This window comes from Hemitrygon akajei, chromosome 5, assembly GCF_048418815.1.
Source record: "Hemitrygon akajei chromosome 5, sHemAka1.3, whole genome shotgun sequence".
Lineage (NCBI taxonomy): Eukaryota > Metazoa > Chordata > Chondrichthyes > Myliobatiformes > Dasyatidae > Hemitrygon > Hemitrygon akajei.
Window position 1 is genome coordinate 98,868,261 of NC_133128.1, and position 13,652 is coordinate 98,881,912.

General features: G+C 41.6%; 2 protein-coding genes across 2 annotated transcripts in view; one reads left to right on the forward strand and one right to left on the reverse strand.

The window, feature by feature from the left end:
• pdia5 (protein disulfide isomerase family A, member 5) overlaps positions 1-5,251 on the reverse strand; it is a 211,341-nt gene extending 206,090 nt beyond the window's left edge. Inside the window, exon 1 of the mRNA XM_073046123.1 lies at positions 5,172-5,251. Within this exon, the coding sequence (XP_072902224.1) occupies positions 5,172-5,222 (51 nt within the window). The 5' untranslated portion in view covers positions 5,223-5,251. The remainder of the gene's footprint in view (positions 1-5,171) is intronic.
• Positions 5,252-5,704: 453 nt separating this feature from the next.
• Positions 5,705-13,652, forward strand: part of sema5ba (sema domain, seven thrombospondin repeats (type 1 and type 1-like), transmembrane domain (TM) and short cytoplasmic domain, (semaphorin) 5Ba) — a 607,738-nt gene continuing 599,790 nt past the window's right edge. Inside the window, exon 1 of the mRNA XM_073046134.1 lies at positions 5,705-5,846. The gene's annotated coding sequence lies outside the window, so the exon portion shown is untranslated. The remainder of the gene's footprint in view (positions 5,847-13,652) is intronic.

A 13,652-nucleotide genomic window follows, 5' to 3' on the forward strand; every position in this document is an offset into this window, starting at 1 on the left:
TCACTGTGGGAGGAATAGAGTTTTTGATGTGTGCCACTACCAGCTGTGAAATGAACTTCAAGATGATAAGTGTCAGTACCACGGGGCTATTGTCATTTAGCTCTGAAGGTGTGGGATGATGTAGCTGATTTGAAGTATGTGGGGTCTGCAGCCTGTATGTCTGCTGCTGTTACAATGCCTTCTACCTGGGAGGGGAATGGCTTTTATGGTTGGCATTGTGTAGCATGCCTTGAAATGTGAATTAAAGTTGTTTAGAGCATCAGGGAGGGAGGTACCACTGGTACAGTCGATGCTGTTTTCCCTTGCATGGTCAAAAATGCTCAATGCCCAGCCACATATGCATCAAATACGTATATTATTTGACATCTCATTTGTTGCATAACAACACAAGGCCTTGGTAATACTAAATATAGAGTAATTTTGATCTCAGGAAAGTTGCTTAACAGCAGATCACTGATTACATGACAAAGACCCTTATTCTATACAATTCAGATGGTGAACAAGACTGCTTCTCTGTATGCAAGAGTCAATCACATTGAGAAGTGCGAATCTTTGGAATTGTTACAGCATACTTACTGAGACTGGCAAGTTGAAAGGGGGAAAGAAAACCCTTGGTACAATTCTACACTGCCATCATAACATCAACCATTACTGTCTGGTTTGGTGCAACATCCTCTCACATTCCAAAACTACAGCGAACTCTTGTGTCAACAGAAAAGGTAACTACCTGCAATCTACCGTCACTGCAGGACTTGTATATGCCCAACAAAAAACAGCAGGAAATATGATTGTGGGCACTACTCACCTGCAAACTTCTCTTGCCAATAGCTCCCTTCCGAAAAGCATTACAGGATTATTAAAACAAAAGCCTCATCTTGAAAGCTTCTTCCCGTAGGCAGTTAATCAGATCAACTATTCTAGTTAGCCCCTCACCTCCCTCTATCTGCAAACACTTTAAACTACTGTTTATAACACAGTTTACATTATAAATACATGCTGGTATTTATGTGTTTATTCCTTAACCTCTAACTTTATTTTTATTATTTTTATTGCGCCCTGACCAACACACCACAGCAAATTTGTAATAGATGTAAATGTATATGGCAAATTAAGTTGATCTTTGAATGGGAAGTAGTGTGTGGTGTAGCTGCTCAACACTTTCAACATTTTGATGGTACCAATGCCTCCTGGATCACTTGTCTATTTCAGGTTCCAACAATGTTCACTTCCCATCCTAATGCAACTGCAGGCGATGTAATATCTACCCCTTTATGTTCTTTCTGTGCTGACCAGAGACCAGAACATATGTTCTGAAGCAGCGATTTACTTGTACATCCTCCAATTCAAAGTATTGTACATGCTGCTCTCAGTGTGCCTTTTCTAATCTGCGGAAACCAAATGCATTTTTGCAGAACATCTCCATTTGATTTTAAGAGAGAATCCTGGTCTTCCACTTAGCTAACTTTTTAACTCTCTTACTCATGCCTGAGAAACAGAATTTCACTTTCTGACTGGGTACATTACAAACTTCTGGATCAACACCGAACTGAAAAAATTTACATATCAGAATCAGGTTTAATATCACTGATATATGCCATGAAATTTGTAGTTTTGTGATAAAAGGGAGCAAAAAGAGCAAAAATAGTGAGATAGAGTTCATTGTCCACTCAGATGGTGGAGGGTAAGTTGTTGTTCCGAACATGTTTCCTCAGGCTCTGGTACCTCCTCTCTGTTGGTACCAATAAGAAGGCATGTCGTCCTCAGTGATGGGGGTCATTAATGATGGAGCTGCATTTTGAAGATGTCCTTGATGCTGGACACATAACCTACAACTCTAGCTTTGTATTTCTGCTATTAGATTTCTGAATGGTCCATAGACACTACCTATCTTTCGCACTCCTTTTAAAAAAATTGTAACATAGTATTTTTTTAACGTGCTGCCACAAATCAACAAGATTCCCAAAACACATCAGTAATAAACCTGATTGTGATATTTCCAACAGTTTACTTTTTTTCCCCTTTCCCTTTTCACTTTCAAATAGAAAGTACACACCTGACAGGTGGTAGGAATCTATTTATTTTGTGATACAGTGCTGAGTATGTCCTTCTGGCCCTTCATGTAGCACCGCCTCACCAACCCCAGACAAATGAATTAAACTTAACCTCATCACAGGACAATTTACAATGACCAATTAACTAATCTGGTACTTGTATGGATTGTGGCAGGAAAGTGCAGCACTTGAGGAAAACCACATCCCCTTACAAAGTGGACTCCTTATAAATGACTCCACGATTGATCTCTGATGTCTCAAGCTGCAATCGTGTTGTGCTAACCACTACACTACCATGGCACCCTAAATAAAGATTTGATCAACATGTTTTGCATTAATGCTTCTCATGGTATCAAAACAATGAAGCATCAGTTTTATTAGTGAATTGATACCATAATTTATTTAACTGATCAAGGTTGGTGGCGTTGTAGATATTAACTGCAGGACAGCGTTGGTCACTACAGATATTGATAGGATGCAGAGCTGACACATGGCAGATGAAGTTCAATGCAGAGAAGTGTGAAGTGATTTACTTTGGATAGTCAAATCTGAAGGCAGAATATAAGGATAATAGTAGGATTCATAACAGCATGGAAGAACAGAGGGATCTTGAGGTTCACATCCAAAGATTCTTCAAAGTTTTAGTGCAAACTGATAGGGAGCATGGTGTATGGCTTTCATTAGTAGGGGTATTGAGTTCAAGAGCTGCAAGATAGTGTTGCAGCTCTATAAAACTCTGGGTCACCTCATTATAGGAAGGACATGGGTACAGAGGAGATTTACCAGGATGATGCCTTGATTAGAAAACATATCTTATGGGGATAGGTTGAGTGAGTTAAGGCTTTTCACTTTGGAGAGGAGGATAACAGGAGACTTGATAAGTGTTGACAAGATGCATATATTGAATGGACTGCTGGGGTGAAAATGGCTAGTACAAAGGGGCAAAACTTTAAGATGTTGGGAGGAAAGTATAAGAGGGACGTCAGAGGGCTGCTTTTTTTCTAAACACAGAAAGTGGTGAGTGAGTGGAGTGCACTGCCAAGGGTGATGAAGGAGCCAGGTACATTTAAGAGACTCTTAGATTGCCCATGAATGAAAGAAAAAGGGATGGCTAAGTAGGGGGGAATAAATTTGGAGTAGGTTATAAGGTTGCACAACTTTGTGGGCCAAAGGGCCTCTACTGTGCTGTCCAATATTCTACGCTCTATAACTACATGCTGTGAACAAGGCAACTGCTTTTTATTGACATACTGTAGTTTCAAATTGCTTGAAGTTCATTATTGCCATCCAAGCACAAAATGAAATTTAAATGTCAACAATCCCATTAAAGTTTGTCTTTCTTCTTCACAATGTGAATATTGCATACAAGGGTAGTATTTATGACCCGAGTTATCTCTGATATAGTTGAGTGGTTAGCTAAGTCACTTCAGAACGTAGTGAAGAGTTGGCTTCAGTGGCATGTAACTGGAATAATCCACAAGCCAAATCATCCTTAAATAAAATAACAAATGAAATGTTGGTGATATTTTTGACATATGCATAGACAGTTTTACTCATTCTGGTTTTTAATTCAAATGTTTTAAAAGTATTTGTCCTTGGAAAAGTAACATTCAAGCTCATGTTTGATGGAATTTCAGTAAAGGCCTTTGAATTATGGGTGTTGGAGCAAACTGCATAACTTTACCTTTCATGTTCTAAAACAATTCTTTGAAACATAATGAAATGAGTCTTTTCCTGGAGTGATACTCCAGGATTGCTTCAAACAGTTATCTTCATCAGATTTCAGTCTAACTTAGTTTTGGAACTGCTTCACAGAACTTACTTTCTGATTTAAAAAAATAGGATATACTTCTGAATCAGAGTTCAACAGAGCACACTGTGAACATGGAACTTGTGTCAAAAAGACCAGATGTCAGCTTGGTTTCTTGCGGGTACAATGAGCAGTAGCTATGGTCTTAATAGTTCCATCACGAGTGAATAAGAAATTTGGATTCAAAAACAGATGAACAAGTTAACAATGTTAGCATAATGTTTAAAAATATTTTTTGTAAACAAATGCCACATGATATTCATATAGCAAGTAGAATATTATGCACATTCATTTTAACAGACTCTCTAAGACACAAGTCACAGATCACCTGAAATATTCTGAAAAACACTGTTCATCTGCATAATAGTGCGTGTGGTGGGAGCTGGGAGTGGGTTAGCTAATGAATGCCAATATTATTTACACAATTTATTATTTGACTAAGCATTGTATAAACATTTACTTGGGTCAAACAAATCAATTATGTGACATTTACCTGCCAAACCCAAAAAACCTGCTGAGATTTAAATTAGTGAAAGGCGACTGACTCATAAAAATGATTTGCATTTCTGGAGAGCTTTTCACGGTCTCAGGATGTCCCAAAGCACTTCGAAGTTCAGTGACTGTTACAATGCAGCAACCACGAGCAAACTGCGGGCTACAAACTTTCTCAAACAGCCAATTGATTTGGTCTGTTTAGGTGATTCTGATGAAAGGAAAGGTACAATAGCTCTCCAGCTCTCCTCTCAAACAATGCAATGTTATTTTACACTAAAATTTACCAACTGCTCCATAAGCCAAGAGATCAAACTATACTACCACACCTCAATATCACACTGGAGTGCCATCTCGGATTTCTGGAACAGTATTTGAACTTTTGAGGCGACCTGCCGAGGCATGGTTAACACATTCACAACGATCCCATAAAGAACGGCGAAGTGGGAGTGGGAGAAGTTTTGCCAGGGGTTGTCATGCGGTGAGGGGGGGGGGGGTGCAAGGACAGGGACGTCTGGTTGCGATGCGAAGAGTGGAATCTGTTTGTCATGATTGCGGTGCGGGGGAAGGCGGGAAGTATAGGGGTAGTCTGGTTGCCTAACACGGGGGAGGGGGGTTAATGTCTCGGTGACCGCCGCCGGCAATCCTGACCAGACACCCGAGTCAACCCCGAACTATCTGCTCACCCGCTGTCAATCCCTAATAGCATACCCTAAAAATACTCTTGATTGGTCTCAGCCTTCCCCTTCCTCCACACAAACAACCCTCCCTCTGTCCCTCAACGCCTGCTACAGGGAATAGAACCGCTGACAACTCACCCACAACAAGAAACAAGTGGCTTGAGCATCCCAAGCACTGCGCAGCGCCATATTGCCACGGTGGTCCTCTTGTACATGCGCACTCCCATTCGGGAAAGGTGGGGGAAGGGTTGCAAAGCTTTCCTGGACCGCAGTGAACCTTGGGAATTGTAGTCAGCAACGATCTCCTTCTTAGTTCGGAATGAGAAAACTACAAATCCCGATAACGATTATAACGCGCATGCGTATTATCGATCACTGGATCAATCCAAGAAAGCCGGGTGGCTACACAGGAGTTGGGGAGGAGTAGATTTTAACAATGTTCATATAAATCAAAGAAGTTCGATATTAACCAATATTAAGCATTGAAATTATTAAATGAAACTTATCTTTGATAATAAAATTATAAGTAATTGCTATTCTTGTACAGAAAGCCGCAATTGTACATTTATATAAAGTTCTTTCAGCGCAATGTCACCCTTTGTCAGTTAATAATTAAAATGTCCCTGTTAGTGGTTCTGGCTGCCCTGTGGGAATATGATTTCGGTGAGAGAGCCGTCACTTTGCAGATTAGTGCCTGTAGATAGTGTAACCACTGCGTGCTGGAAAGACGCTTCTTACATGCAATCGGGATTAAAGCGAGGCAGAAAACAGAAAACATTTATTCCTTAAATAAACGGGACGACCATTTTTATGGTGAGCAAAAACGATTTTTTGATTTTGTAATTTCTGTTTTTTTATAAAAAGTTTTTGAAAAGTTTTACAAACTTTTAATGTAACTTTTAATCAGTGCATATTGAACTTCAAGACAAAAATAGCGCGAGACCTGTAATAGCATTAGCTTCGCTTTCATACAGATAGATTGCATTTTATGTATATATAAAAGATGAGCTTGCATTAACATAATAGATGTGAATATCTTTTGGAAAGTAAAGGTTTTTATATTTCGCTGAGCATCTTTACATTTATGGTTCTGTTACTGAAGTATTGAATATTTTGTGGTTAAATTCTCTGTGAAATTTATATCCAGCTGTTTGCTAATGTTAAACTCGATATGTGTTTGTTGCTTTTTAGAAAAATATTTACATGTTTTAGTGAAAAACTAGACTGTCGCGTTGTGCGTTTTTCGCAATGTTGTAACTGAGTCGGTGCAGAATTGTGTCGGATCAAGTAGATAGGAGTTCGTAGCGTAACAGTCAAATGCTCAACATGCATGCGAATTCTTGCTAAGTTGTATGACTTGTTGGAAAAGCTGGGAGTGAATCCTTTTCAAGTGCACATTGAAATAATATGACAAGGACCATTAAATAATGCAACCAGCGGATGAGATCAGAAGGCTGATCTGATATTTGCAACCGTTTGTGTCTTACAACTGATGAATATACAAGAATTCACGTTGTTGCTACTGCAATTGTATTCCAGAAACTTAGTTTTAAAAAAGGAACGTGTATTTAATATTGAATTTATTTGTTTAGGTAACATATCATGTTTGCATGTTTTTTGGACATGCCGTTTGATTGTGTGATCTGGTCGGTCGCAAATGTCTCGCTTGAGTGAATCGACTTAATGCTTTGCTCCCGAGCTGCTGAGAAGTTCTAAAGTGGGAGACCGTTCCTCCTTCGTAGTATTCTGTAGGGGGTCCCGAGGGGGCTTGTGGTCTGCGGCTACACACTCTCTGTAATCCGTTGTTACTGTGTTAGGGTCACGTTTCGCCTGGCTATTGTACTCAGAGCATTGCGCGGACAGGGAGATTTAAACCAAAAAAACCAAAACATTTAATACAAAGCTTCATTTTCGCTCACAACGGGAAGCCTAGAGGCGATTAAAAACTTTAGCTCACAAAAATAAAGGCGACAGACACTTCGGGTATTTTTATGGAGGTTTCAAGATTCTGGTATCTGTTCAGGAATTATCTGTTGAGAAACGGAGAGGGGAGGTGATTTTCTGGATATATATTGGCTATTTCTAATCTACCTGTGTACCTTGTACAGCAGGCAATAAAAGCAGCAGTGTTGTGGCTATCCGGTTGTCGTTACTGCCAAAAAATTATTTGAATCATCCTGTGCGATAATTTAAAAATGTTACTATGTGTATCACAATTGATTGGGGTCCAAAGGGAGCCACAACAGGACAACGTTATTACTCCTCGCTTATTGTGTGTGTGTGTGTGTGTGTGTGTGTGTGTGTGTGTGTGTGTGTGTGTGTGTGTGTGTGTGTGTGTGTGTGTGTGTGTGTGTGTGTGTGTGTGTGTGAGAGAGAGAGAGAGAGAGAGAGAGAGAGAGATCAAGTCTGTGTCTGTGTTTTCTTCCCTGTGGGGAGTTAGCAAAGTGATGTACGAGGAGCGTTTGATGGCTCTGGGCCTGTACTGGCTGGAGTTTAGAAGAATGGGGGTGGAATCGCATTGAAACACATCGAATACTGAAAGGCGTAGATAGAGTGAACGTGGAGAGGAAGCTCCCTATAGCGGGGGAGTCTAGGACCAGGAGGCACAGCCTCAAAGTAGAGATGAGGGGGAATTTCTGTAGCCAGATGGTGGTGATTCTGTGGAATTCATTACCACAGAATGAAGCCAGCTCAATGGGTATATTTAAAACGGAGGTTCTTTATTCGTAAGGATGTTACGGGGAGAAGGCATGAGAATGAAGTTGAAAGGGATAATAAATTTAGACGTGATGGAATGGCGGAGCAGACTCGATGGACCGAACGGCCAAATTCTACTTCTATGGTCTTATGTTGGCATTGGGACGGTACTCCCCCTCCATTCCCGTAATTCGCATACAGAAGGCTGGTGAGAGTTGAAATGTGTCCTTCTGAAAGTGCTCCCGTCTTTTTCACTGGTGGGGGCGGGGATGGAATGCAATTAACCAGTGTGTCCACGACCCGGTAATTTTGGTGTTTTCTGCCCGGGGGAGAAGGCCTTCTGACTCAACAAGGTGACTCCAAGCGAGAACGGCATCGAGAACTCTCCAGTTTACACTAGGGACAATAGCTTTTGTTAGAGACCTCGTTCCAGGATTCAGACGCCACGTCGTGCATTGTACATGGGTAGAGAACTAAAATGATAAATCTCAGTTTGAAAGCGGTACTCCCATCGCCCGAGCCAGCAGTGTGTAGATCGGAGGGATTGAGTGCACAGTGCAGACTAACGCCCCAGCGGCAGTGTGAGGATACCATGCCTTTCACGCAGAAGGGTGGACGCTCTTCTGAGGGTATTTAATGGCACTGTTCAGACAGTCGCGAGTTCTCTCAGCGCTCTGTCCAGTTGTTAACTCTCAATACCACCAGAATCAGTCTAATTAAATACTGGAGACTGCAAACGCTAAGACCCAGAGTAACACACAAACTGCTCAGGAACTCGGTGGGTCGGACAGCATCTGCGGAAGGAGGTCGCGACCCTTCCCCGGGACCTAAATAACGAATCGCGTAGAGTAGTTCGATGGTAGGGCTGCGTTGGAAGTTTGTGAAGAAAGTATACGCGGGAATCGCGCTCTTAAAGCGAGGTCATGGACACAGTGGGCAGAATCGCTTATTTTCATGAAATTCGGTTGTCAGAGGTCAGTCTTGGTGTCGGGGATTGACCTGCACTCAGAGGCCGACAATCTCAGAGGTTCCTTATCAATGGCATGTCGTGAAATTCGTTGCTTTGTGCCAGCATTACAATCCAATACATAAGATATACGCTAAATTACAATGGTAAATATGTAGTACGAAAATAGTGAGGCCGTGTTCACGGCTTCGTTGCCTGTTCAGAACTTTGATGGTGGAGGGGAAGAAGCTGTTCCTAAAAGGTTGCGTGTGCGTCTTCAGGATCCCGTACCTCCTCCCTGGTGGCAGCAATGAGAAGAGGGCATGTCCTGGGTGATGGTGTCCTTGATGGTGAATGGCACCTTTTTGGGCATGGCTGCTGGGGAAGCCAGTGCCCATGAGGGAGCTGGTTGAGTCTGCAACTTTCAGCATCTGATTTCAACCCTGTGCAGTGGTTCCCCCCCCCCCACACCACACCAGACGGTGATGCCACCAGTCAGAATGCCCTCCATCCGTAGAAATTTGCTAGAGTCCAAATCTTTCCAAGTCTTTGTAATTCTCTTTCGTAGAAAGGCCATGGATGACGATACAAAAAGAAATAAGATGACTGAGGGTGGTGGTACAAAAATTGAGAAGATTCGGGCTTTCACTACGTTAAAAGTTGTATGTAACCGCTCTGCCCAAGACCACAGGAAGTTGCAGAGAGTTGTGAAGGCGGACCAGTCCATCGCACTAACCAGCTTCCAACACCATCCCCGACTCTGCACTTTCAACTGCCTCAGTAAAACAGCAATCATAACACTGAACAGCAAATTTTTCTAAAGTGTTACTTCCGCCCAATTTGTGATTATGATTTTTGAAGCAGAACACAAATATAATTTCAGACAACTTGTATCACGGAGGAATTTGGAGGAACAAGAAATGAACTTTTATTGGATATAATGTGTTGAATTACATAATGGTGCTGATGCTTTGCTGTACGCCGGAGCTAAAAATGTTTTGATTTTTATTTGTACTCAGTGTCCATGTTTCTTTGTACTGAGGCTTCTCACTTAAGTGTCCAACAATAATCAGCCAGCATTGACGGATTCCAGTTGCCCTGATACTGTTTCTCTATGACCGCAATGTCCTGGTAAAACCTTTCACCATGCTCATCACTGACAGCGCCAAGATCCGCAGGGAAGAAGGCTAAATGGGAATACAGAAAATGAATAATTAGTGACCTGTTACACTTAGTGGTTTTGTATGCTTGAAGCACGTTGTCCACCAGCTGTACATAGTTTTGTGTTCTGTAGTTGCCATGAAGCTTTTTGACAACATCTTTGAATGCCTTCAATGTGTCTTTCTCTGGTCCCACTAGAAGTTCTTCCATTTGCCTGTAATTAATGACCTGTTTGATTTGTGGACCATCAAAGATGCCTTCCTTAATCAAGGCATCGGTTATTCTGGGAAACATTTGTCTCAGATGTTGAAGTCTTTTGCCTTCCTTGTTCATCAATTTCACAAAATTTTCGCAAGGCCCAGTTTTATATGAAGAGGAGGCAAAACTATCTTTATTAGGTCTACAAGTGACTTCTGTGCCTCACTTTTCTGCCCTAGAACCAATTGCTTACAGTCTTTTTTTTAACACAATGAGATTCTTAGTGTTGCTGCCCCATTTGCAAATGAAAGAACAGTACTTGGTGTATTTCTAGTAGCAGTGCTTCTACTTTCAGATCACCACAGATGTAGTCGCTGTACTCTGTGTTTCAACAAGACTTTCCAAATGTTGGTAGTTTTGTTTCATGTGGACTGTGTAGCCGCTTGGTATTGAAGGGTGGACATTGCCTTTGTGTAGCAGCTCAGCTTTCAGATCAACTCTGAAGGATCAATAATGACACTGTTGTTGGGGGTCATGTTGGCGATCCAAAACATGTCCGTCCAGGCTTGCATGGACAAGACAGAAAACTTCTCGGCTTGCATTGTGGGCAACATTTTAATTAACTTTTGAATTACGAATTGAAATAACAAATACAGGCAATTCCAGAAAATGATGCGTGATAGGGGAATTTCATGGTGATTTTTATGATCAGCAACCCAAAATCCATGGTTCACCCAAAAATATTCAGAAAGCAAAATCTCTGTTGTCTGGTGTATGCAAGGACCCTTCCCACCCTGGTCATACTTTCTTCGCCCTCTCCGAAACAAAAGCTTGAAACATATGTCACCAGGCTCAAGGCCAGTTTGTACCCACTGTTATAAGACTCTACAGCTTATCTCTTGTACGATAAAGATGAAAGCTTGCTCTCCCGACCATCTCAGACATGGCACTAGCACTCTGTTTGTCTACCTGCACTGCACTTTCTCTGTAACTACTTTGCAACTCAGAGACGGAAGGGGTGGGGGTGCAACTGAAAGAGACGGAAGGGGTGGGGGAGTTCAACTCAAAGAGACAGAGGGGGCTGCTCCACACTGCATCTCCAAATTAAAACAAACCTGACAGTATGAACATTGATTTCTCTAAACTTCTCTCTTTTTTCATTCCCCATTCTGACTCCCCTCTTACCCCTTCTCCTCTTACCTGCCCATCAACACACTCTGGTTCCCCTCCTCCTTCCCTTTCTCCTCTCCTATCAGAGTAATTCTTCTTCAGCCCTTTGCTACTTCCACCTATCACCTCCCAGCTTCTCACCTCACTCTCCGCCCCACCGATCCACCTTTCCCCTCACCTGTTACCAGCTATCACCTGCTAGCTTGTTCTCCTTCCCCTCTCCCACCTTCTGCGTCTGACTTTGTCCCCTTCCTTTCCAGTCCTGATGAAGGGTCTTAGCCTGAAATATCAGTGATTTATTCCTTTCCACAGACGCTGCCTGACCTGCTGAGACCCTCCAGAATTTTGTGTGCATTGCTCTGGATTTCCAGCATCTACAGAATCTCTTGCATTTATCTATCCAATCTACTCCCAGTTGCCTGTGCTTGACCTATATTCCTCTAACCCTTTCCTATCCATGTACTTGTCCAGAAGACTTTTAAGTGTTGTAATGGTAGCTGCCTCTAATTGTTGGAGATAGTACAGCATTTTCTCTTTTTGCAGCTGAATGGAACTGGATAATCTGCACATTATGGAGGCTTTGCTTAACAGAATCATTAATGGGACTGTCCGTTCTCTGGGTAAATTGATATAGTAGGTGTTCCTCCCGGGTTATAAATACATATCATTACATCAAGTTAGATCATGTTGTGACCTTCACTTTCTGACTGTGGTTTAGCTACGTTGAAACTCGTTTTATGCAGAAGGGAGAGAATCACTGGTGTACTGTTTCTTCAGAGATATCTCACCTGGAGTTAACCTCATTATGAATTGAACAGAATTTCAAAGTGTCTTAAATACATTTGGAGTTATATCTTCATACCCATATTTTATAATAGATTTTCACCTGAATTGCTTCAAAGTGTCAAGTACAGACCATCATCAATAACAGCAATCGATTAAACATCAGAACAAAAACACCTATCTTCTGCTTTCAGTTGGGAGCTGGGCTATGAAGTCAAAGATACGAATCAGTCTGGTATATACTTTATTCTCTCTCTTCCTATTTGTGTGCCTGTGACAGCTGCAGATCATTGGGTAACACTTTCATTTCCAAATGAGAACATTGTGGATTCAAAATCCACAGTTTGTAAGATTACCCACAGGAATTTGGTCTGGGACTTACAGTCCTCTGCTGAGGGAGTCCCGTGTTGCTGGGCATTATTTTATTTTATTTAGAGATACAGCACGGTAACAGGCCATTCAGGCACTGCCCAATACTCCTATGTGACCAATTTACCTACTAACTGGGAGGAAACAGGAGCATCTGGAGAAATGGCATGTGGTCACGAGGAGAATGTACAAACTCCAAATGAACCCAGGTGTGGGGAGGGGAAAAGCTGGCAGGTGACAGGTGAGACCAGGTTGAGGGCAAGGTGGCACTGTGATAGCGTTACACTAACCGATACGCTACCACAGCCACATTTTTTTCAGGATTTAGCTTTTGCATGAGGCTTTTGAACGAAACCTCATGCTCTCTCAGCTGAATAGATACTTGAATGAGTGGGGAATTGAGTGATATGGAATTAATGCAGGAAAATAGGATTAGTATGGAAGTAGTGGGCCAAAGAATCTACTGTACAACAATATGATAAACTCTGTGACTATGATGCAATTTTAAAATATCTCATGACAGCTGCTATTTCTGGGAAAGGTAATCGTGGTTTTCCCTTTGACTGAAAGGATGTCAAAGGTTGTGAAGGAGAGGGCAGGAGAATGGGTTTGAGAGGGAAAATAAATCTGCTGTGATAAAATGGCAGGGCAGACACACGGGGCTGAATGGAATTTTAAAGCGGCATTTAGAAGTTTGCCACAGAGGTGATCAAAATATGTTCCTCAACGAATCATCATAATTCAGGAAAACTAAAGTGGTTTGAGTTGTTTTGGGACTAATGTATGTAAATTGGCTACTACATTACAAAGTTACCGAAGGTGCTATATAAGTGTAAAAATGCGAGAAAACAAGAGCACAAGTGGGCCAGTCAATATAATTGTGACTGATCTGCCCCAGACCTTCACTCCTGTGCTTTGCCAGCTTCCTACTGCCCTCAATTTCATGATCTTTTAAAAGTCTCCTTCTTGGTCCAAAGAGTCTTAGTGAAATATATGAAAACATATGAAAGAAAATCTTACATCCTTTGGGGCAACTACACGGAACACAAATTTTTCGGTTTTGTCTTCCAGATCACTTGAGCTAGCTTTTCTGTGGGGAACAAACAATAGCAGTGGACATCGTTTGCACAGGAAGCGTAATTGATTGTGCTTGTGCATTTATTAAACTTTTCCATTTGTTATTTACTATTGGAAACTCCCCCTGAATCACAGCTTTGCATTTATATTGGTGTATGTACTAGGACAAAGGTCATTAGCATTTTACAACTAAACCTTAATCTTCACAGATCAAAGTA